At 45.2% G+C, this 25,604-nt stretch overlaps 1 protein-coding gene across 4 annotated transcripts; it reads left to right on the forward strand.

The window, feature by feature from the left end:
* Positions 1–3,731: 3,731 nt before the first annotated feature.
* On the forward strand, positions 3,732–25,540 carry cspp1a (centrosome and spindle pole associated protein 1a). 4 transcript variants are annotated; one of them, XM_014159498.2, is made up of 22 exons: positions 3,732–3,808; positions 3,972–4,029; positions 4,584–4,952; positions 5,082–5,200; positions 6,136–6,223; positions 6,488–6,608; positions 7,285–7,323; positions 7,510–7,657; positions 13,445–13,576; positions 13,687–13,799; positions 14,014–14,163; positions 14,262–14,405; positions 14,502–14,615; positions 14,749–14,815; positions 15,011–15,140; positions 15,729–15,877; positions 21,110–21,238; positions 21,333–21,376; positions 21,514–21,577; positions 22,088–22,212; positions 22,742–22,898; positions 23,821–25,539. In XM_014159498.2, the coding sequence occupies exons 3-22, from the start codon at positions 4,783–4,785 to the stop codon at positions 24,030–24,032; spliced, it is 2,415 nt and encodes an 804-aa protein (XP_014014973.2). In that variant the 5' UTR covers positions 3,732–3,808; positions 3,972–4,029; positions 4,584–4,782; the 3' UTR covers positions 24,033–25,539. The 4 variants fall into 4 exon arrangements, with proteins under 4 accessions (XP_014014973.2, XP_014014975.2, XP_014014977.2 ...); XM_014159500.2 differs by lacking the exon at positions 7,285–7,323 and having other exon boundaries at positions 23,821–25,538; XM_045702692.1 differs by lacking the exons at positions 3,732–3,808; positions 3,972–4,029 and having other exon boundaries at positions 4,466–4,952.
* The last annotated feature ends 64 nt before the right edge of the window (positions 25,541–25,604 follow it).

Below are 25,604 nucleotides of genomic sequence, written 5' to 3' on the forward strand. Positions count from 1 at the left end.
GGCAAGGTGTGGTTTGTTGTGTGTCTGTGGAATTGCTAGTGATATGCAGCACTTGCTAATGATTAAAGTCTGATGGGTTTTTTCCCCCCAGAGGAGAGCTCAGGATTAAGTTTGCAGTTGGGAGCAGAATATGAGCAGAAGAAGCAAAAACTCCAGCAAGAGCTTCGTTTGGACTACAGACGATATGTGGCTCAGGTTTGCTGTAGTTATGTTTAGAACGCAATCTATTATACTGTTCCTTACTAAGGTACCATGATGGGTATAACAAAAATAGCCGTAAGTTTCTAACTGCATTTTCTTAGTTCTCACAAAAACTTGCAGGAATTTACTGGCGAGGGAAGAAAGGTAGGGAATCCCCTTCTCTAACTGTCCACATCAGCTGAGGTGTTATTGAAAGTAGCCTTTTAAAATGGAATTTCCTTTGATGCACATAGTTTGGGTTGGATCCATCGTTACAGGACAGTGTCTATTAAAACAGATTGTTGCTCCCCTTTTGTTATTCCCCGTGTCACACTGACCCTTCCAATCTCTAACTCTAGAAAAAGGATCTGCATGCTGGTGAACCTGGCCCACAGGCTCAAGGCCTCTCCTTACCCATTGGTGAGAGGAGATTTGCCAAGGTAGCCATTTACTGTGTGTGTGTGTGTGTGTGTGTGTGTGGAGTAAACAGAATGCTCGGTCACCATGGCCAGGCTAACATACCGACCAAGCCCTCTTTCATTGCACCGAGAGGCCCTTTTACCTTAGAATGACTTAAGGAGTGATATAGTACAGTGGTTTACATTTGCTTCCTAATGTTGATTGTGCAAGATAAGATTTGGTGTCCCACAGCAACTACTTTAGTTGACACTTGTGTATGCTGTCATGCTGTAGCTAACTTAGCCTTATGTTTACCCAATAAAATAAAGCAAAATAAAATACACTTCAATGGATAAAAAAAAAAAAAAAGTTAACAACTGAATGGCTTGTGATTTGAAGATGGGCAAGTTTGTGTTGTCTTCCTCCAGGACAAATTAAGAGATGAAAGAAACAAGGAATACAACCTCTTCCTTAAAGGACGGCCAGGGAAAATAAGGAGACCACTTACAAATGCCTCTAAGGTAACATTAGATTATGCATACCTTGAATAAGATGTAGGTTTTTTTGTGATAATATCTCTACCTATTCAATGTGTTTTTAATAAGTTTACGTTTGACTCTCCTGTTTATTGGCTACATTTGACTAAGATCCTACAGCATGTTGCCACATTTTGATCATTTAACACATCTCTTTCCTGATTCACAGGTGCAGGCCCCGGAGACTGTGAGTCCAACTGTACTTTATTCTCCCCCAGCCATACCAGAGGCCCAGCATAACACCCAGCTTAACCATGGAGGCCAGCCTTGGGAGCGACTCCCATCCAGGAGGGACGCTGCCACCCTAACCGACAGGGGGACAGGGACAGAGGGTCAGGCCCCACGAGGGCGGAGGCACTGGGAGCTCCACAGACCAGAGGAGTCCCTGGAGCGCTGGGAGAGAAGGAGGCCCAGGAGGAGAAGCAGGCGCAGGGATGAGTACAACTCTGAGGAGGAAGAAGAGAAGTTTGAGTTCTTGGAGAGGGGGAGATCCAGACGGAGCCGAGAGCCAGAGTACACTGGGCGAAGAGAGAGGAGAATAGTTAATCACAGCCCTGACAGGTGCTTCACAGGAGAGTTGATCAGATCCAGCACTACCCCATCTATAAGCTATTGGTTGGGGGGGGGCACACCTCAAGATAGTGTTCTAAATGTTTTGTACACTCTGTGTAAATATATAGTGATCATTGTAATCTTCCTGTTTAAAGGCCCAGTGCAGTCAAAACCGTGATTTTTCTGTTGGAATAATACTGTAAGTGTATTAGCGGTTTGAAAAGACCACCTGGAATTTCAGCCTGTTTTGGTGGGATGGAGTTTTGGCCTGCCTGGTGGCAACACCAGGTGGTAAATTAGTTAAGAGGCCGATAAGAAAGAGGGTTCCAAACCTCTCTGCCATTAACAGCACGTTTTCAGGTTTCCCCTCCACGCTCAAACCACTCCCAGAAAGTCCTAGCAAAGTTCTTGCTTGAGAAATTGACCTTTGCTAAGAAACATTTTTTCTTTCTTTTTGACAATTTTAATTGAAAAGAATCACTGTAAGGTATTTCATTTTTATCTAGAAATGATTTGATATTGAGATAAAAACTGGGCCTTTTAACAGAGTATTTTCTTTCTATGGCAGAGTTCTGCGGGAGAGCAGGGAGGTGGAGCCGCCTGTTGTCCATGAAGAGGACTTCAGAGACCGGATCAGAAAGTCCCAGTCGGTGACACCAAAACCCAAGTACTGAGTGACCCACTGGAATTAAACTCATTAGATTAGTCAGGGCCTGTTTCCTGAACTAAAATTGAGGGCAAATGTATTAAATGGCCACTAAGGTAATCACTTTAGCAGAGTTGGCCACCACGTGTATAAAACCTCTCTATCGATCTGTTCCTGTATTGATTGTTGAGGAAGACTACAAAGGAAGCAGAACTGTAATGCACAAGATTTATCTTTAGTCCCGACTCCCCGGCTTGTTTATTTATTGCATTCCTGTGTAAAATATTTTGTTGCATTTGATTTTCATGCCATTTCTGTGCTTCTAAATAGAACCACTGTTCAATAAGCTGTGTAAGAGAGCATTCCCTCTCATTACTATTGAGGTTTGGGTTTTAGCCTCAGGCATACACTCACTTCAATTCCATCAGGGGAGCTGCATTGATTTGACTGTGATGGGTCTTTACTCTTTAGTGTCTGGGTCACTGGGTAAAGAGAAGACTGCAGTCAGACACTGGGATCTGTTGTGGTAGTGTGTGAGGTGGTGGTGCGGGTTGACTTGGGTGGGGCTGCGAGGAGTACTGATTGGCTAGGCCATGTATTTTATGAGGTGGTTCATTGATTGGGTGAATTGAACTGCAGACGTTTACCTAGCTACTGTCTGTCTATGTAACGGTGTAACTGTTCTCCAGTGCTGTGATGCCAGCGGCCATGAAGACCGCCGAGAGATCCAGGTCTGCAGCCCATAAGGACAAGGCCGAGTTTTTCACCGGACTCATGATCGGTAGGAGCCACTCATTTAATGCATGTTTAGCGTGTGTGTGTGTGTGTTCAGGTCTGATCTTTAGATACAGGTAGGCTATATCTATATACCGGTAGCTGTAACTAATAACATTACATTTGTTATGTATGTGGCTATATGAGAAGTGCGTAATGTGAATGATGGGTAATGTATGTATTATGTTGAATGTGTAATGTACACTTTCTATTTTCTATAAAGCAGTACTGTGTGTCTGGGACATTTAAAGTTAATTTAACAAACATAAATGTGAAACGTCATTAGCTGTAATACGGGTGGGAAAACTATGGCTGCTGGATCATTTTTCTGGGGGGGTGAAAATGATTATTTTGGGTACCGAAAAATACTCCAGACCAAACTTGAACATCTAAAACTTAGGAATTATAATGGACCTATATATTTTATATTGTCAAATAGCTTCCTTTTGTCTGACCCACAAATAGATTTTGACAAACGAATCGGTCCAAAAGAAATCTGTGCGGCCCTCCGTTGATTTTTGAACTCCCGATGTGGCCCTGGAGCCAAACAGTTTACCCATCCCTGCTCTAACACATGCTTGTTAAGTTGAACGGCTATTTGTTGTGTGTTGGGATTTTTCTCAGGGGAAACGGAGGGGGATGTGGCCACACAGAGGCGGAAGGACCGCTACAGACAAGAGCTGCTGGAACAGATGGCTGAGGGGCAGAGGAACAAAAAGAAGTGAGGTTAACACTGAGAGATTTCATGGTATCTTTCACACCAGTATGGGTCAAGTTGGTTGTTAGATATGACCAGGGCCCTATGTTGGGTTATAAACTGTGACTGTCAGTGGATAGTGTGTAAAAATTGTTTCAATATTTTTGTATTCTTTTTTTTTTTTTAGGGAGAAGGATCTTGAGCTGAGGGTTGCTGCCACTGGGGCGATTGACCCAGAGAAACAGGTAAAAGGGTTAGTTAATATTTTGAGGATGTATTGCATACTGTATTGTCCTTGAAATGCATAATGTATGACATTTGGGTTATGAAAGTATGGTTAACCATATGAAAGAGAATGTAAGGTCACGACTTAACAAATATGCTGTGGTGGTAACAATATTGTAATGATGTGTACTCTTACATTTTGACAGAATGTAAATCATGTATTTCAAGCTCTGGAGAAACAAACAAATATGTCATACCAAGATGTTTGTTTGTTCTTTCATTTCCAGTGACTGTTTTGACTTGGGTTTTTATGTTTTCAGGAAAGACTTTGCATCATGTCTGAATAGCTTGTCAAGTCTTTTGGAAAGTAGCCCTTCTCACAACAATGGCATGATCAGCACATTTCACATCGCTCTGAATCAATTACACTGATAATCGATTCATTTATTTCTGCCCCTGAATTACTTTGTACTTTACCATAGATGGTGACTAAACTTTCACTCTGATGTATTCAAGTGTTCCATCATTTTTGACCACCATGAGTCACATAGTCTCTTTCCACGTGTACTCCCAGCCTGACCGCATTATGCAGTTTGGGGCGGTGAACCGCGAATATGAGGGCCGGAGACGTGACATCCCCTATAGACCCGGAGTAGGCCTGGACGCCCTGGGGACCAACTCTAGCCCCAGGCCCCGCCAGGAGAGGCCTGAGGCGGGCACAGAGGAGAGAGGTCCCCCCTGGGAGGCCCCGTGTTGCCTTCCCCTCCCCTCCAATGGACTACACTAACATCCTGGGCAAACTAACAGGGGCAGGGGGGCCGCGGTTAGAGATGGGGGCTGGAGCAGGAGCAGGGGCAGGCATGGGGGTGCCTGGGGGCGCCCCTCTCAATGAAGACTTCCACAGGAGCCTCTCTAGTACCCTGGGAGAGATAGTCGCCCCAAGGTACAGTGAAACAAGACGGGGTAACAAAAGTCGATCTTTACTTGGTCAGTCGTTGTTGTGTTTTTTGAATGTGTATACTAAAATTGTGTGTGTGTGTGTGTGTGTGTGTGTGTGTGTTGCTTTTTCCAGAATTGCTAGCTTACCTCCTCCATTGCCGCCCACTCTAACTGATGCCTACAGGACTCCGTATGATGAGGCCTATTACTACTATGGAGCAAGGAATCCCCTGGACAAAAATCTGCTCTACTGTTAGTATCTCAGTTAACAACTGGGCAAAATATACTGTCCTGTGTTTTGGGAAAGAGGCCTCGTGACAGGATGTGACCATAATCCTTTTCTCTCTTCTTATTTTGTGATATCGTGCACAGAGGTTTAGGATCTGGCTATCCTTAAAATTAGACAGATTTATTGCAGACAATTGTGATTCACTGTCATTGAATTCTCTTGGTAATATATGGTGACTCCATTGTTGGCGGTGAGTAATCCACCAAGCCTTAAATAAACCCCCCGGGGCTTTCCATGGAGGGTCATTACCATTTTATTATGAAGCCACTATGTCACCAGATCATGGGCCAACAGGGCTTGGCACAGTTTCCCATAACGCTCATATGACCCACTCATGATTTATACGGCTCATGGACAGACAGCTTATTGGAAATGAGTTCCACAGTCTCCCAGTGCAGATGTATATGAGCAACTGCATCCAATATGCTCCACTTCTGGAGAAATGCCTCCTATTGTTCAATAGCCAATACTCACTATACTTTATCAAATGGGAAGGTATCCATCTAGTGCAGTGGTGGCTGGTTGTACTTTAAATGGGGAGGACAGGTTCATAGTAAGGCTGGAACGGAATGAATGGAATGGTCTCAAACACAAACACCTGGTTTCCATGTACTTGGTACCATTCCATTCATTATTATAAGCTGTCCTCCCCTCACCAGCCTCCTCTGATCCAGGGATATGTGTGTGTGTGAGTGCCGGGCAAAGACGTGAGTGCTGCAGCTCTGTGCCAAAACATGGCAATCTACTAACATAACTCGAGAACACCCGTTGTAGCTGCCTTCGTTAATTCAGTAAAGATCTGACAATGTTTTGGACACTTTTCGGTGTGTGTGTGTGTGTGTGTGTGTGTGTTGATTGATATCCAACTGATATAGTGTTCTCCTATCTTTCCCTTTAGATGGACCTCAAGGAGGTGGAGGGCAGCCCATGGTCTTCCCAAATCTGCCTCCAGGAATGATTCCTCCACCTGGACATCAAGGGGCCCGGTGGGCGTCCTTAGTACAGGACTTCCATACCGTTCCACATTGTCTGGAGACCTGCACACAAGTCACCCACTCACACATAATTACACACATTTGTTTTCATACAGCTCATTGCTAAGTAACACAACTTCAGGTTTGAGTTATTTAAAGAAACAGAAGAGGGCACCCTAAGCAAGCATTGAGAGCTGTGTGTAGGCTATATGTCTCTCACAACTGGGGGTATTGTGTTGATATGGTTACCCATAATGTTTGAATGTCTTTCTCCAGAGGAGCCTATCAGCATGCTGTGGCCCTCCCTGGAGCTGGGCTGGGTGTTGGAGCGATAGGAGAGAGGCCTAAGCAGTCCAAGGAGAGTGTGTTGAACTACCAGGAAGCACTGAGACAACAGGTAGGCTACACATTGAAAAATGTATTTCAACTTTGTTTTAACAAGGGAAAATCCCATTGACATAAACAATATCACAGGACATTGTAATACATTAGAAAGTGGGTGGTTCGAGCCCTGATTGCTGATTGGCTGAAAGCTGTTGTATATCAGAGACCGTATGTGACGGGTATGACAAAACATTTATTTTTACTGCTCTAATTATGCTGGTAACCAGTTTATAATAGCAATAAGACACCTCTGGGGTTTGTGGTTATATTGCCAATATACCATGGCTAAGGGCTGTGTCTGGGCTTCAATTTCTCCCAGCTGTGGTATGGAGGCGGGGTAAGTGTGATGGAGGGGTGTGATAGCCGTACTCTCATTATTGTGATAAGACTGAGAGAAAAGTCTGTCCTCTTGTCCTTACCTCACCTTACTGACTCCCTCTCTCTACCCCCCCCCTTGTCATCACAGCATTATTATCTGGAGCAATAACTGCATATTTGGGAAAATATCAATGTTTTGCTGTGTTGTGCGCTACTGAACATGACCCTGTGAGAGTAAAGGTGGAGGGTGGCTTAGTGAGATGTTAACTCTGCTAGCTAGCGGTGTCAGATGGTTGTGTTTCCCTCTGCTGATGCCAGAGGAACAGGAAACCAATGATTCAGATTAGTGACAGACTGCAATATTTTGACAGGAAGAGATCAGGCGAGAGTGGAGTCAGCACTTTTCCAAGGTAAAGGGAATACAGCAGGAATATCACAAGGGCAGTAGAAAAGGGGAACACGTTTAATTTACAACATACTGGAGAGCTCAGTTTGAATAGATTGACTTTTTCTTATCTCTCAAATGAACTCAGACATTTTTTTAAATGAAATTTTATGACCAGTACTTGATGGCATCTTCCCCCCTCTGGCCACAGATCCAGGAAAGAGAGGAGCGAAAAAGACAGGAGAGGGAGAAAAGGGATCGCTATGATGCCAAGATCGAGGCGGAGATGAAGGCCTATGATCCCTGGGGGAAGGGGGGAGGAGGGGCCCCGCTCAAAGACGACCGGGGAAATCTCATCAGTACGTCACCTTTTTGATTTTATATATACACTCAGCAAAAAAATAAACGTCCTCTCACTGTCAACTGCGTTTATTTTCAGCAAACTTGACATGTGTAAATATTTGTATGAACATAACAAGATTCAACAACTGAGACATAAACTGAACAAGTTCCACAGACATGTGACTAACAGAAATGGAATAATGTGTCCCTGAACAAAGGGGGGGTCAAAATCAAAAGTAACAGTCAGTATCTGGTGTGGCCACCAGCTGCATTAAGTACTGCAGTGCATCTCCTCCTCATGGACTGCACCAGATTTGCCAGTTCTTGCTGTGAGATGTTACTCCACTCATCCACCAAGGCACCTGCAAGTTCCCAGACATTTCTGGGGGGAATCAAATCAAAACAAATGTATTTATATAGCCCTTCTTACCTCACCTGATATCTCAAAGTGCTGTACAGAAACCCAGCCTAAAACCCCAAACAGCAAGCAATGCAGATGTAGACGCACGGTGGCTAGGAAAAACTCCCTAGAAAGGCCAAAACCTAGGAAGAAACCTAGAGAGGAACCAGGCTATGAGGGGTGGCCAGTCCTCTTCTGGCTGTGCCGGGTGGAGATTATAACAGAACATGGCCAAGATGTTCAAATGTTCATAAATGACCAGCATGGTCAAATAATAATAATCACAGTAGTTGTCGAGGGTGCAACAAGTCAGCACCTCAAGAGTAAATGTCAGTTGGCTTTTCATAGCCGATCATTGAGAGTATCTCTATCGCTCCTGCTGTCTCTAGAGAGTTGAAAACAGCAGGTCTGGGACAGGTAGCACGTCCGGTGAACAGGTCAGGGTTCCATAGCCGCAGGCAGAACAGTTGAAACTGGAGCAGCAGCACAGCCAGGTGGACTGGGGACAGCAAGGAGTCATCATGCCAGGTAGTCCGGAGGCATGGTCCTAGGGCTCGGGTCCTCCTCCGAGAGAGAGAGAGAGAGAAGAGAGAGAGAATTAGAGAGAGCATACTTAAATTCACACAGGACACTGGATAAGACAGGAGAAATACTCCAGATATAACAGACTGACCCTAGCCCCCCGACACATAAACTACTGCAGCACAAATACTGGAGGCTGAGACAGGAGGGGTCAGGAGACACTGTGGCCCCATCCGATGATACCCCCGGACAGGGCCAAACAGGCAGGATATAACCCCACCCACTTTGCCAAAGCACAGCCCCCACACCACTAGAGGGATATCTTCAACCACCAACTTACCATCCTGAGACAAGGCCGAGTATAGCCCACAAAGATCTCCGCCACGGCACAACCCAAGGGGGGGTGCCAACCCAGACAGGAAGATCACGTCAGTGACTCAACCCACTCAAGTGACGCACCCCTCCTAGGGACAGCATGGAAGAGCGCCAATAAGCCAGTGACTCAGCCCCTGTAATAGGGTTAGAGGCAGAGAATCCCAGTGGAGAGAGGGGAACTGGGCAGGCAGAGACAGCAAGGGCGGTTCGTTGCTCCAGAGCCTTTCCGTTCACCTTCACACTCCTGGGCCAGACTACACTCAATCATAGGACCTACTGAAGAGCTGAGTCTTCAGTAAAGACTTAAAGGTTGAGACCGAGTCTGCGTCTCTCACATGGGTAGGCAGACCATTCCATAAAAATGGAGCTCTATAGGAGAAAGCCCTGCCTCCAGCTGTTTGCTTAGAAATTCTAGGGACAATTAGGAGGCCTGCGTCTTGTGAACGTAGCGTACGTGTAGGTATGTACGGCAGGACCAAATCGGAAAGATAGGTAGGAGCAAGGCTATGTAATGCTTTGTAGGTTAGCAGTAAAACCTTGAAATCAGCCCTTGCCTTAACAGGAAGCCAGTGTAGGGAGGCTAGCACTGGAGTAATATGATACATTTTTTTGGTTCTAGTCAGGATTCTAGCAGCCGTATTTAGCACTAACTGAAGTTTTATTTAGTGCTTTATCCGGGTAGCCGGAAAGTAGAGCATTGCAGTAGTCCAACCTAGAAGTAACAAAAGCATGGATTCATTTTTCTGCATAACTTTTGGACAAAGTTTCTGATTTTTGCAATGTTACGTAGATGGAAAAAAGCTGTCCTTGAAACAGTCTTGATATGTTCTTCAAAAGAGAGATCAGGGTCCAGAGTAAATCCAAGGTCCTTCAGTTTTATTTGAGACGACTGTACAACCATCAAAATTAATCGTCAGATTCAACAGAAGATCTCTTTGTTTCTTGGGACCTAGAACAAGCATCTCTGTTTTGTCCGAGTTTAAAAGTAGAAAGTTTGCAGCCCTCCACTTCCTTATGTCTGAAACACAGGCTTCTAGCGAGGGCAATTTTGGGGCTTCACCATGTTTCATTGAAATGTACAGCTGTGTGTCATCCGCATAGCAGTGAAATTTAACATTATGTTTTCGAATGACATCCCCAAGAGGTAAAATATATAGTGAAAACAATAGTGGTCCTAAAACGGAACCTTGAGGAACACCGAAATTTACAGTTGATTTGTCAGAGGACGAACCATTCACAGAGACAAACTGATATCTTTCCGACAGATAAGATCTAAACCAGGCCAGAACTTGTCCTTGTAGACCAATTTGGGTTTCCAATCTCTCCAAAAGAATGTGGTGATCGATGGTATCAAAAGCAGCACTAAGGTCTAGGAGCACGAGGACAGATGCAGAGCCTCGGTCTGACGCCATTAAAAGGTCATTTACCACCTTCACAAGTGCAGTCTCAGTGCTATGATGGGGTCTAAAACCAGACTGAAGCGTTTCGTATACATTGTTTGTCTTCAGGAAGGCAGTGAGTTGCTGCGCAACAGCTTTTTCCAATTTTTTGAGAGGAATGGAAGGTTCGATATAGGCCGATTTTTAGTTTTTTATATTTTCTGGGTCAAGGTTTGGCTTTTTCAAGAGAGGCTTTATTACTGCCACTTTTAGTGAGTTTGGTACACATCCGGTGGATAGAGAGCCGTTTATTATGTTCAACATAGGAGGGCCAAGCACAGGAAGCAGCTCTTTCAGTAGTTTAGTTGGAATAGGGTCCAGTATGCAGCTTGAAGGTTTAGAGGCCATGATTATTTTCATCGTTGTGTCAAGAGATATAGTACTAAAACACTTTAGTGTCTCCCTTGATCCTAGGTCCTGGCAAAGTTGTGCAGACTCAGGACAACGGAGCTTTGGAGGAATATGGAGATTTAAAGAGGAGTCCGTAATTTGCTTTCTAATGATCATGATCTTTTCCTCAAAGAAGTTCATGAATTTATTACTGCTGAAGTGAAAGCCATCCTCTCTTGGGGAATGCTGCTTTTTAGTTAGCTTTGCGACAGTATCAAAAATAAATTTAGGATTGTTCTTATTTTCCTCAATTAAGTTGGAAAAATAGGATGATCGAGCAGCAGTGAGGGCTCTTCGATACTGCACGGTACTGTCTTTCCAAGCTAGTCGGAAGACTTCCAGTTTGGTGTGGCGCCATTTCCGTTCCAATTTTCTGGAAGCATGCTTCAGAGCTCGTGTATTTTCTGTATACCAGGGAGCTAGTTTCTTATGACAAATGTTTTTAGGGGTGCAACTGCATCTAGGTTATTGCGCAAGGTTAAATTGAGTTCCTCAGTTAGGTGGTTAACTGATTTTTGTCCTCTGACGTCCTTGGGTAGGCAGAGGGAGTCTGGAAGGGCATCAAGGAATCTTTGGGTTGTCTGAGAATTTATAGCACGACTTTTGATGCTCCTTGGTTGGGGTCTGAGCAGATTATTTGCTGCGATTGCAAACGTAATAAAATGGTGGTCTGATAGTCCAGGATTATGAGGAAAAACATTAAGAATCACAACATTTATTCCACGGGACAAAACTAGGTCCAGAGTATGACTGTGGCAGTGAGTAGGTCTGGAGACATGTTGGACAAAACCCACTGAGTCGATGATGGCCCTAGCCCTCACCCTCCGATCCAACAGTGTGCTCAATGGGATTGAGATCCGGGCTCTTTGCTGGTCATGGCAGAACACTAACATCCCTGTAACGCACAGCGTTGAGATTGCCTGCAATGACAACAAGCTCAGTCCGATGATGCTGTGACACACTGCCCCAGACCATGACGGACCCTCCACCTCCAAATCGATCCCGCTCCAGAGTACAGGCCTCGGTGTAATGCTCATTCCTTCGACGATAAACGCGAATTCGACCATCACCCCTGGCGAGACAAAACCGCGACTCGTCAGTGAAGAGCACTTTTTGCCAGTCCTGTCTGGTCCAGCGACGGTGGGTTTGTGCCCATAGGCGACATTGCCGGTGATATCTGGTGAGGACCTGCCTTACAACAGGCCTACAAGCCCTCAGTCCAGGCTCTCTCAGCCTATTGTGGACAGTCTGAGCACTGATGGAAGGATTGTGCGTTCCTGGTGTATCTCGGGCAGTTGTTGTTGCCATCCTGTACCTGTCTCGCAGGTGTGATGTTCGGGTGTTCCGATCCTGTGCAGGTGTTGTTACACGTGGTCTGCCACTGCGAGGACAATCAGCTGTCCATCCTGTCTCCCTGTAGCGCTGTCTTAGGCGTCTCATAGTACGGACATTGCAATTTATTGCCCTGGCCACATCTGCAGTCCTCATGCCTCCTTGCAGCATGCCTAAGGCACGTTCACGCAGATGAGCAGGGACCCTGGGCATCTTTCTTTTGGTGTTTTTCAGAGTCAGTAGAAAGGCCTCTTTAGTGTTTAAGTTTTCATAACTGTGACCTTAATTACCTACCGTCTGTAAGCTGTTAGTGTCTTAATTGTTTATGGTTCATTGAGCAAGCATGGGAAACGGTGTTTAAACCCTTTACCATTAAGATCTGTGAAGTTATTTGGATTTTTACGAATTATCTTTTGAAAGACAGGGTCCTGAAAAAGGCCGTTTCTTTTTTTGCTGAGTTTATCATAGTCGTTAGTCCTCTTTAGTTGCTCTGTCTTTACCGTTAGATTTAGGTTTATTCATATACGTAGTAACTGTAAAAAAACAAATGATAACTTCTCTGAATTTGTGTATGAAACCTTAGTTTTCAGTCACTTGATTCAGTATAACATGCTGACCACACCGCTCCATCGCACGTGTGTTGATTTTGTCCACCCACACCAGATGCGACCAGGATATGCAGGTTGAAATATCCAAACAAACTCTGAACCAACTATATTAATTTGGGGACGGGTCAAAAAGCATTAAACATTTATGGCAATTTAGATAGCTAGCTTGCTGTTGCTAGCTAATTCGTCCTGGTAAATAAACATTGGGTTGTTATTTTACCTGAAATGCACAAGGTCCTCTACTCCGACAATTAATCCAAGGATAAAACGGTAAACCGAGTTTGTTTCTAGTAATCTCTCCTCCTTCAGGCTTCTTCTTCTTTGGACTTTATATGGCTGTTGGCAACCAACTTTAAGGTGCATTACCACCACCAACTGGACTGTGGACCTCAGTTCATCTTTTAATCACCCACGTGGATATATGTTCCTAAAAACCAATGAGGAGATGGGAGAGGCCGGACTTGCAGCGCGTCAAGCGTCACAAATAGAAGAAGTTCGTTGACACGCACAAGCAGTGTGGGTGCAATGATTGAATAACATGTATGTGTACATTTATTTTGCAATGCACGCGACGCCGGCGGTGTGGTCAGCATGTAAACCTCTGGGCTATTTCTCTGTCAACATCTCTGTTGTCATTGCATTGGCCCTGGTGCGAGGAGGCACTGCAGCGTAAGCTGTGAGTCACCACTACATTGGAAGTCTCTTTTGTAGCTGATAACGATGCCTCTATGCCTCCAGGTGATCTGAACAGAATGCACAGGATCAACAAGGAGGTGTACGTAAACCCAGAGTCCAGGGACAGGAGATGGCCCCAGGGCTCTGTAGGCAGGATTGGAGGTGGAGGGGGACTTACCCCCAGGGGAATATCAGGTAGCCCAACTCTCACAGACACTCTGTAAATGTCAGTTTTCACTGTCCTGGTCTTTTGTATGTATGTGTGTGTGAATTGATGAGTCACCCCTCTCCATCCGTCCCTGCAGGTTTCTCCTTTGCCCAGACGTCCCAGTTCGCGCGGAGCAACGTGTTCAGTGATCAGCCTACTCCACAGCAGCTCCAGGAGCAGGACATATACAAAGACTACCTGAAGCAGCAGGTACCTGGCCCTACAGCCCTTAGCCTACACCCAGGGAGAACACCTCCACTGGCTCCACGGGAGTAATAATGGAACCATGCTATTGATCTGTGGATACTATGGATCAAACAAGAACCACAAAGGTTTTTGATAATGTTCAAAAGAGCCCGTCCAGGCTGTGCTCACAGACCACGGTCAGAGTGATGAACAGTGCTGTTTGTTTTGTGATGGACAGATCGAGGAGAAAAGGAGTAAGGAAGCGAAGGAGAGGGACCGTGAAAGGATGGAGGAGGAGAGGGAGGAAAAGAGGCTGGCAGAGCAGAGGGTTCTTATCCAGCAGGAGTTTGAGGAGGAGCAGCAGAGGAGGAAACAGAAGGAGATCGAGGTGAGGAGGAGGTTATCATTTTCGATTCGATACGTGAACACACATTGGTTGAAGGATGCAAGTATTGAAACTGGATTCTGTATTTTCCCCTGCTTTAGCAAAGTGCCAAGAATGAAGAGCTGATCCGCCAGGCTGAGGAGCGCCGTAAGGAGGCGGACAGGAAGAGCAGGGAGGAGGAAGAACGTGAGAGCAAGACCCTGAGACAGCAGGTTGAGAGGGAAAGACAGGCGCGAAAGGAAGAGGTGTGTAACATGTTCAGAAGATGCTGGATACTGTAGAAACTACTTGGTGTTGTACTGAGCCGTCTGAATGGGAGTTGTGCCATGACCTTTATGCAGAGTCAGAGGGATCCGTCCCCACCTATCCCAGCCCTGCAGAAGAGACTGGGGAAGCAGCACCTCTCTCCCAGACCTCCCTCTGCTGTCAGCCAGCTCTCCTCTAGGGCCCTGTCTGTAAGTAACTTAGTCACTCTAACCCTAGCTTCATGTCCACACCCTGGCTCAACCCCAACCCTAACCTTAATCCTAACCCCTGCAGAGACACATACACATACACACTCACTCTCCTTGTTCCTTGTGTCCCCAGGAGCGTTCTATGTCAGCACCACACTCTCCACCTGTACCTGCCAGGAGAAACCAGCTCCGAGCCACAGGTTAGATAGAGCAGGGTTCCCCAAACTCTGTCCTGGGGCCCCCCCTGGGTGCACGTTTTGGTTTTTGCCTTAGCACTGAGATAGACCACTCAAAGAAATACTGGAGAAAAGACCTGACTTCAATGTTATCTTCTCTCAACTATGTTTCTTTCCCTTTCCCCATGGTCTGTCTCTACCTGTCCCTCTCCCTGCCAGAGGACCAGCAGCAGGGTGTGATCAGTGAGTTGTCCACGCTGCGGAGGCAGCTGCGGAGCGAACAGAGACGGCTGGAGGGGCAGCTGCTGCAGAGTGACAGAGAGGAGACAGATACACCCCTTTACACCAGGTAGGCAGGACAGACACACCCATCTCCAACAGGTAGGCAGGATAGACACACCCCTTACAGTAACACCAGGGCCACAGTAGGTCACAACGTTGACAAATCTAAACCATTTACCTTGAACAGTCTTGCCCTTATTGCCCAGGGTATGTTCAGGAGGAACAAACGTTTCATGAATGGTGAATACCAGAACTTTGCTCTGGTCACGCATGGCTCTTCAAAGTACTGCATGTATTCAAACACTAGTGCACCTTAAAAGCACTGGAGAATACATCTTTGAGCCTCTGCCAGTTAGAAGGCTTTTCTCAGGTCGTATAAGCAGCCTATGCTGAATACCCCATCATGCCTGCTTCGGGTCTGAAAGAAACACTTGAAAGTGTCGAACATCCACAGGCCCAGGTGCTATAGCTTTATTCTGACTCCTCCCTGGAACAATACACTGTAATCCATGTTTTTAATGAAACAAAACTGATTTACCAGGTACTTGTTTGTTCTGTAAGCTGTACGCTTGTCGGTGTATGGTTGCAAACAAAACATGCATATTTTATAGGGGTGACTGTGGCGTGTTGATGTTCCATTCTGTGTTGTGCCCAGGCGCAGAGGGCGCCCCCATGGGGACGTGTTTGAGATGGCACTCATCAGAGCCCAGGGGTCGTCCAGAAGACCCAACTCTGGAACGGCTGCTGCAGCTGCCCATGTCAACATGCAGAACATCAGGGAGTTCAACCAGCTCAAATACAGAGGTAAGTCAATGACACACTCTTTATACTATAAATGGACATGCGTCTTCTCCCTCTCACTTCTCATTCTCTTATTGATGCCCTCCCCAGATCAAATATAGAGGTTAATTGACAGCATACAGTGCATTCGGAAAGTATTCAGACCCTTTCACTGTTGCATCAGATGACCTGGCCTCCACAATCACCCAACCTTACCCCAATTGAGATGGTTTGGGAGGAGTTGGACTGCAGAGTAAAGGAAAAGCAGCCAACAAGTGCTCAGCATATGTGGGAACTCCTTCAAGACTGTTGGAAAAGCATTCCAGATGAAGCTGGTTGAGAGAATGCCAAGAGTGTGCAAAGCTGTCATCAAAGCAAAGGGTGGCTACTTAAAATAATATGAAATATATTTAGATTTATTTAACACTTTTTGGGTTACTACATGATTTCATATGTGCTATTTCATAGTTTTGATGTCTTCACTATTATTCTACAATGTGGAAAATAGTTAAAATAAAGAAAAACCCTGGAATGAGTAGGTGTGTTCAAACTTTTGACTGGTACCATGAGGTCAAATTAATTGTTCGTAGAGCTCCGAGACAGGATTGTGTCGAGGCACAGATCTGGGGAAGGGTACTAAAACATTTCTGCTGTATTGAAGGTCTGCAAGAACACAGTGTCCTCCATCATTCTTAAATGAAAGAAGTTTGTAACCACCAAGACTCTCTTCTTAGAGCTGGCCGCCCGGCCAAACTGAGCAATCGGGAGAAGGGCCTTGGTCAAGGAGGTGACCAAGAACCTGATGGTCACTGTGACAAAGCCCCATAGTTCCTCTGTGGAGATGCGAGAACTTTCCAGAAGGTCAACCTTTTCTGCAGCACTCCACCTATCAGGCTTTCATGGTAGAGTGGCCAGACAGAAGCCACTCCTTAGTAAAAGGCACATGACAGCCCGCTTGGAGTTTGCCAAAAGGCACTTAAAGGACTCAGACCATGAGAAACAAGATTTTCTGGTCTGATGAAAACAAGATTGAACTTTTGGCCTGAATGCCAAGCGTCAGATCTGGAGGAAACCTGGCACCATCCCTACGGTGAAGCACGGTGGTGGCAGCAGCATCATGCTGTGGGGATGTTTTTCAGCGGCAGGGACTGGGAGGTTAGTCCAGGATCGAGGAAAAGATGAACGGAGCAACGTACAGAGAGATCCTTGATGAATACCTTCTCCAGAGTGTTCAGCACCTCAGACTGGGGCGAAGTTCACCTTCCAACAGGACAACAACCCTAAGCACACAGACAATACAACGCAGAAGTGGGTTCAGGACAAGTCTCTGAATGTCCTTGAGTGGTTCAGCCAGAGCCCAGACTTGAACCTGATCGAACATCTCTGAAGAGACCTGAAAATAGCTGTGCAGTGACGCTCCCCATCCAACCTGACAGAGCTTGAGAGGATCTGCAGAGAAGAATGGGAGAAACTCCCCAAATACAGGTGTGCCAAGCTTGTAGTGTCATACCCAAGAAGACTCGGGGCTGTAATCACTGCCAAAGGTGCTTCAACAAAGTACTGAGTAAATGGTCTGAATACTTATGTAAATGTGATTTCCCCATTTTGATTTTTTTTTTTTTAATACATTTGCAAAAATGTATTAACTTGTTTTTGCTTTGTCATTATGGGGTATTGTGTGTAGATTGATGAGGGAAAACCATATTTAATCCATTTTAGAATAAGGCTGCAACATAACAAAATGTGGAAAAGGTCAAGGGGTCTGAATACTTTCCGAATGCACTGTACATCCCATGCAATTACAAGCCTATACCCAATTTTTCTATACGATAAACTCTGATCCATTGCCAAGGCTTAGTTCATTCCTGCTGCTGTCCATCTGCTCTGTAAATGTAATTTAAGATTTTTTGTTGTTGTTGAGGGATTCTGTGTTCTCTAGTTGCCAAGGTGACTGTCATTGTGAAATCCTGTTGTTTATGGTCAGGAATCCTTCTGCTATGATGCCGTAGGCTGTTGATGGAGCTAAATGAAACCCACACCATACTGAACTACCCTGGCATCATGGCTCAACTATTCTGTTTAGCTTGGCCGGATGTGCAGCCCTCATCAAGTCTCCTTTCCGTCTCCTCTCCGCCACGCTATGGCATTACTCTCATGAGGTCATGGGTTGACTCATCTTAAAAGCCATCCATCAGTAACAGACAGTTTGGAAGCATAAACACAGAGGGAGAGAACACAGGGCAAAGGATATTGCCTTTGAATGGATTCCCAGTGCTGAGTTTATTTGGGGGTCCAGAGAACACTTAGACACACAAACATTCACAAATGTGCATGTTAGAAAAAGGACAAGTCGGTGCTAGACAAGCCCAAGCCCTATCTATGTGTACAACAACAATTGACCCTTCCCCACAACAATTGACCCCCTCCCCCTCCGCCCCACTCAGTTACTCTTGCAACCTCAGACAACCTTCCCGCCGGATGCCCAATTCCCCCATCTAACCACTGGTGAAATCCCCTCACAATGATCTCAAATTGTTTTTAATACACAATGAAATTTAACACAGACTACCTACCCCTTGCTAATCAGGAGGTTTTCTGGTATGTGGTGGTGGACTGTCATTACAATTGCTTCAGGGGAACCTGGTCAAATGAAGGTTGTAGTGTGGCTAGCCACTGGAAGGTTCTGAAAGCACTGTTGGCATGAAGCCAAAGTTACTAACCACTTTTGGAGCTAATTACTGCTTTTACAAATCATATCCTGATGTCGACAGCAGATGAGGGTTGTATTCATAACATGGCTAACTTAGCTAGCTAGCTTACATTTAGAAAAAACAAGTTATATTGACTTGCTAGCTACCTAGCTAGTTTTAGCAATGTTGGGTGGTCAATAAGACTGATAACTAGCTAGCAAACCAGCTGAGCTAGCAAAAAATGTAACAAAAATATAGTTTCAGATTCTAAAAATACACCAACAGGCTCTGCGTTTCAGGAATCACAGTATCAAGAACCACTGGTGTACTGTTATATTATTTAGCCATTTAAACAATTTGTTTTTGGATGACCATTCTCAGTTTTTGTAATGCCCTCAATGGCTTTCATGTGTTTCAAACATGAGCTTGTCCGAGGACGACAGTTGCAATCCATTGAAGCGCTGCGATTGGTTGGCCAAAATTCTGGGTCTGGCTTAGCGAAGGGTCTGTACATTAGTGTGCCTGTACATTACAGAGTGATGACAACATTGTATGCCTTTGTTATTTATACAGGGGCAGATTTTGTGATTTGGAGGCCGGGGGTAGAGGCCAGTCTGAGCCCCCCCATCCCTCCTCAGATTTGATTTATGGGATTTGTAGTAAAGACATGTCTTTTAACTGTACAAGTGTATTACCTTTTAATGTGCCATGAAAACAACCAGTCATGATGTTTTCATCTGATTGTCAAAGAAATCAATTCAAAATGTAGGTTACCTTTGTACGTTCATCCCAAATAATTCCAGCATCCGAACAGTGCACTGTGCACCTGCCAATTTTGCTTCAATTCGCAAGTGGCTGAAACTATCTCACCAGAGAAAGCATCCTATCGAGCGAAACAGTGCCCCGCTGTTTTACTATATGTAGCCCATGTATCTGATTCTGTCTGGCACAAAATAGTATGACATACCATAATGTTTTTAGCCAGACAGCATCAGATACATGGGCTACACATACATGTCCTCTGCCTTGACGACAATGGTAATATTCTCAGCAGCTCTTACTGTATCCTGTGTCTTTTTACTAAAGAAATGCGTATTGTATCCTGACAAACACCGCTGTAGCTTGGCCACCTTCCACCTCAGATGCGGAAGGTCAACAAAAATACAGACATCTCTAGCTTAAACAGACCGATTTGGGTGGGGATTTGTTTTTATTATTTATTTATTATGCCTCATGGAGCATGGTAGATTTCTTCTTATTTGTATATAAAAAAAAAGAATATGCCCAGCTTACGAGGCACCTTGATTTGAGGCAATTGCCTCCTCTGCCTAATGGCAAGTCCGCCAGTGTGTGTTTACTCCAGTGAGTGGAAACACATTGCTGTTGTGTGTGTGAGCAGAACGTCTCTTGCCTCCAGTACTATAGCTCTCCAGAGGCCTACCTATGTCTTCCTCTCCCTTTGCGGAGAAATTGGGGTACAGTCATGCTCAAGTATGGTTGTCATGTCTTGACACAACAATTATGTTCCTTACAGTCCATCTGCAGCTCACTGCTCAGTGTCTAGACTGCTGAGTCACCGTGGCACTGCCTCAGTGTATACACAGAGTGTACAAAACATTAGGAACACCTTCGTATTATTGAGTTGCACACCCTTTTACCTTCAGAGCAGCGTTGATTTGTCAGGGCATGCTGGCCCATGTTGACTTCAATGCTTGTTGGCTGGGGGGTGGACCATTCTTGAAACACATGGGAAACTGTTGAGTGTGGAAAACCCAACAGTGTTGCAGTTCTTGACACTCAAACCGGTGTGCCAGGCACCTACTACCATACCCCATTCAAAGGCACTTAAATATTTTGTTTTGCCCATTCACCCTCTCAATAGCACACATACAGACTCCATGTCTCAATTGTCTCAAGGCTTAAAAATCCTTCTTTAACCTGTCTTCTCCCCTTCATCTACACTGATTGAAGTGGATCTAACAAGTGACATCAATAAGGGGTCATAGCTTTCACCTGGATTCACCTGGTCAGTCTGTCATGGAAAGAGCTCCTGAAGTTCCTAATGTTTTTTACACTCAGAGTAAACTGATAGAGGGGTTGAGGACAAAGGATGTTTTCCACTAGAGGTCGACTATCAGTCTTGGCCGCAGCTGAGCCTATACTGTAATACAGAGCCTCTCATCATAGTGGACACTGGCCAGAGAGAGTCCCTCTGATTGGCTAGTGTGGGAGGAAATCCACTGTGAATAGGCTAATCTGCATCCACCATTAGTGCTGCATCCGTACACATGACCACTGCTGCACTGCCTGACATCTGTCATGGTGAGGAGGTGGTAATCCTGAAGGCAGGGACTAAGCTGTGTGTGTGTTATAGACAGCGCATCTCGTGAGGAGGTGGTAATCCTGAAGGCAGGGACTAAGCTGTGTGTGTGTTATAGACAGCGCATCTCGTGAGGAGGTGGTAATCCTGAAGGCAGGGACTAAGCTGTGTGTGTGTTATAGACAGCGCATCTCGTGAGGAGGTGGTAATCCTGAAGGCAGGGACTAAGCTGTGTGTGTGTTATAGACAGCGCATCTCGTGAGGAGGTGCTTCATGTGTACCCCGACCCGCCCAGTGATGAACACAGTCTGGACATCCAGCAGCAGGCTCTGCTCAGGGAGCAACAACGCAGGATCAGGAGGAGAGGAGAGTCAGGTCACACACACACACACACACACACACACACACACACACACACACACACACAGAGAGAGAGACTGTTCTTAATGTGTCTCTCCCATCCTGACAGACTTCTTTGAGCCGTATGTGGAGCGACAGCCTCATTATCATCCTGTGAGTTCACTGTTCTCTTATTACATCTGAGCCAGTTTCCTCTGGCCGCTCCTGGCTGGGGAAACTCATGTCTGACTTGGTCCAGACTGGTTTTTATAGGTGTCTGACTGGCTGTTATTCTGTGTCTATCCTTTCAGAGGGAGAAGCCAGGCCAAGACCACCAGAGAGTCTCTTTATTGGAGTCAGAGAGCGCTTTTATTGGTGAGCCTGCTGGGCATACAGCCTGTTTTTTTACAGGAGGTGTGGCCTGGTGTTGTCGGTGACCAAACAAATATTCTCCTGAGGATGTGCTTACTGGAAAGACATGAATAGTGATACATTGGGGTACAGTATTACACTGAAGTGGATATGGGATGAACACACACACACGATACACTACAGCCAATTGAGGGGAGGGGCATTGGGCACGATCTGGGTAGCTGCCAGTGCCAACACGGCACATGTGAAGCCAATGTCACCCACACAGCTGGTGCCAGTCCTGCGAGAGGGCAGAGAGCCTATGCCAGCTTCAGGGTGGGTTTTGCAAGACCGGACTGAGAGAGGAAGTTAGGAAAGGAATGTGCTGCAGCTGCTATAGTGTTAACCCCCCAATATTGCCCTCACTTCATATTTTTATCACTGCTGTAGCATGTTCACTTTTAATGGGACTAATAGCAATTCAGTCATCCAACCCTGCTTGTTTGTAAATGTGTTACTGTGCCGTGTCCTCAGATTACCCCAATGGTGACGCAGGGTCCCCATCCCCAGCACAAGCCCAGGTTAACCTGAGGTCCAGACAGCCCTCAGCCCAGGAGAGGGACAGCAGGAGGCCTGCCAGGAGAAGAGACTTTGAGGATGTAAGAGTCTATTCCAGAGGAGTGAAAGAAAGGCCTGTAGCTTCAGAAGAGTCCTCATTGCATAATTAGTGCCACTTCAACAGCTCTTTAATGAGTCCATTCATGTCCTCCATTTGAGACAGGCATTGGGGAAAGGATTCTAGTGAAGATGATACACAACTTTCCCTCTTTTCTAGGTTTTAGAATTAGAAGATAAGGGGAGATGAACAAACACATTTTCTGGGGGGAAGGAACACAATCAGGCTTTCAACTCGCTCAGTTTTCCTCTTCATGTCAGTCATTGCAGAAATGTCCAGTTTATCAACTAGCCCATGTTAGCTAACATTTTTTAGCCCATCAATTTTTGTTGAGTCACTCAGATATCACATGAACACATAAGACCTGCAAAATGTTCTCTTCGCTAACAAGAGGGATGTGAACAGTTTGTGTCATGGACACGTGCATATTCTCTCTGTAGTCTTTAGTAACCCGTAATCTTTAGTAACCTGCTGTACTGAGAGATGTTGTGTGTTTCTATGTTGTGGTCCAGGACATGGTGACTCCCGGTGGTCAGAGGGATGACGAGGGCCAACCAGATGCCCAGTCTCTCTTCTCTGTGGCCAGCCTGAACATTGAGGGGGTGAAGGACCGCAACCAGAGACGCATCCGCAGACTGGATGACTTCAACGACCACGACTGGAGATCAGGTGAGAGCGACAGGGAGTGACATATGACCTCTGTGACATCACGTCTTTGTGGTTTACTTTATTACATCAAAGTACAGAACAGTTATAGACAAGGACATTCAATTCTACATTTAAAAAAATTATAATTATTTAACCAATATTTAACAAGGCAAGTCAGTTAAGAACAAATTCATATTTACAATGACGGCCTACACCGGCCAAACCCGGACGACGGTGGGCCAATTGTGCACCGCCATATGGGACTCCTAATCACGGCCGGATGTAATGCAGCCTGGATTCAAACCAGGAACTGCAGTGACGCCTCTTGCACTGAGATGCAGTGTCTTAGACCATTGCGCCACTCGGGAGCCCAAATAAAAATATTTCTATATAGGAAAGACGCCAAGAGACAACAAAACTACTATATGACTTGTACTTTACTATACTGACTCGTACAGTATAGTTCAACTAGATCTTTAGAAAGAGGAGAGGCACTGTCATACAGTAACATCTAGTGGCAGAGCGTTCCATGATGGCATGGCTATAGATCACAGGCGGCCGGTTGCACCTTAATTGGGCAGGCTCATAGTAATGGCTGGAACGGAATGAATACAATGGTATTTAACACATCAAATACACGGTTTCCATGTGTTTAATACCATTCATTCACTCCATTCTAGCTATTTATTATTATTATTATGAGTGTCCTCCCCTCAGCAGCCTCCTGCGCTCTATATATAACTGACTAGAGGTAGAGAGGACAAGGTTGTCCTCATCCCGCACCAAGAACTGCAAATCATTCACCGCTGCAACATAATAGACGCTTTTTGGTAGATTTCTTTCTAAAATAAATTACATGATAATTGCAGATCTAGGTATCTCATGTTAGGATTGGGCCATCAGGTGTCTTTCTGTGTGAATGACAAGGCTCTCTGGTCTCCAGGAGGGCTGTCAGCCAATGAAGGGGACCACCTCTCGCTGCGGTCCACCCCATACCACCAGGACAGGCGTGTGTCTGTGGAGACGGTTGCCACGGAGCCCTGGCTGCGGCCTGGCACATCGGACCCGCTGAACCGATTAGGGACTGGTCAGAACCGGAGAGAGAGGCCGGTTACTAGAGACATCCAGGACGGGCCCTCCACCTACCATGGATGACCTGTGACCTTTTTAGGTCTGTTGACCTCTCATCTACACATAGGATCCCTTTCTAGTGCACTACTTCTGACTAAAGTCTGTGCCCTTGATTTCAAAGCCAAAGAGGTGTATTTTCTATATGCAGTCGATCCCTATTTCTCATTTTACAAAATTAACATGGGCTATTTCTGTCTCGGGATCAGATGAGCGCAAAAAAACATTTGTTTGTGCTTTTTACTCCGAAAAAAAATATGAATGTAGCTTATGTATGTGTCCATTTTGAACCTATACAGCCCCCAGAGGAGACGTCCTAATGGAGATGAGAGCGGTAGTAGCAGAGATATTTGTCTCTGTATACAACGGCTCTAGCCTGGGTACCAGTCTCTAGCTAACATTCCACTCCTTGTCAAAGAGACTGGCCTTTTGGGCAATCTCAACGTTCAATATGCAGCCGGATTTACAGCGCAGTTGCTGATTGGTAGTTGGAAACAACATTAATATTTTCCATGACAACATTCTGGAACATGAGGTGCGTGCAAATTTGATGCCATATAGAATTCAAATTTGTGGATTAATAGCCCAGCCTATGGAATAATTTCAAATTTACATATCTGTCTTCACTGTTCCCTTCTTGCGCAATTCTTGTATCTCTGCTGGCATCTCCACTGGATCCTCTGTATTCCTTTTATAGCTCTTGAACCAGTAGCCTAGCCCAATGTTCCAGCAGTAGCAATATACAATAGTTTGGTCACTTATTTTGAGAAATAGAAAATATATATTTTTGTGTTGCTCAAAATAATATCTAAATATTTGAGGAAATAAGTGCCTTGCTCTTGCTTGCTGGATATGAAATAGGCTACAGCGTTCACAATGAACTGCTGGGGAAGTTTGAATGGCGAGAGCTTCTCTGGTGTGACGCGATCACATTGGCTGAAATAAACGTAAATCCTCTGTTCTCCCAGCGCCCAATGTTTATAATGACTACATCGAAAGCCCAATGTTTCCAATCGAATGTATGAATGAAGTTTTCCTATCAGTCTAATTTGCATTAAACATTGTGATTGGAGGATAGCTGTGAGGGTTAGAAAATCAGGATCAAATCATCTGATCTCTTCGAGCTCATTAATGATGATGATATGTTCATATTTGAAGATTGCCGAATGGCCAGTCTCTTTGGCAAGGAGTGGAATGTTAGTTAAAGAGACTGGTACTCCAGCTACAACGGCTCCATGTAGTGAGGAGGAGCAGGGCAGCATCAGTGAGTGTCTGCTCTGCTCAGAGTGAAGCATTCAGAGATACTGCAGAGATACATACCACTCAGAGATACTGCAGTAGGGGTACAGTATGGATGATGGCTAGGCTCTGGTCTGCTAATCTTTTGAATGTACTTTGGCAAAATTAATGTATATTTGAAACATGAATCTGATGTTGAAATGTTTGTATGTATCAAGTAAAGATGTGATTTTATATATATATATATATATATAGAGAAAGATTTAGGGTTTTAAAAATAAATTATTTTAATCATCTTGCCTTTGTCCTGGCTGGTCCTTGAAGCTTAGTCCTTTCCTCTTGAGGCAGACTCATGGGTCG

The sequence above is a fragment of the Salmo salar genome, chromosome ssa19 (genome assembly GCF_905237065.1).
Source record: "Salmo salar chromosome ssa19, Ssal_v3.1, whole genome shotgun sequence".
NCBI lineage: Eukaryota > Metazoa > Chordata > Actinopteri > Salmoniformes > Salmonidae > Salmo > Salmo salar.

Coding starts and splice junctions, on each gene's coding strand:
- cspp1a (XM_014159498.2), top strand. CDS start 4,783: ATGGACTACACTAACATCCTGGGCAAACTAACAGGGGCAGGGGGGCCG. Junction 14,164..14,261: donor GGAAACAGAAGGAGATCGAG/GTGAGGAGGAGG, acceptor CCCCTGCTTTAG/CAAAGTGCCAAGAATGAAGA. Junction 22,213..22,741: donor GGAGAAGAGACTTTGAGGAT/GTAAGAGTCTAT, acceptor GTTGTGGTCCAG/GACATGGTGACTCCCGGTGG.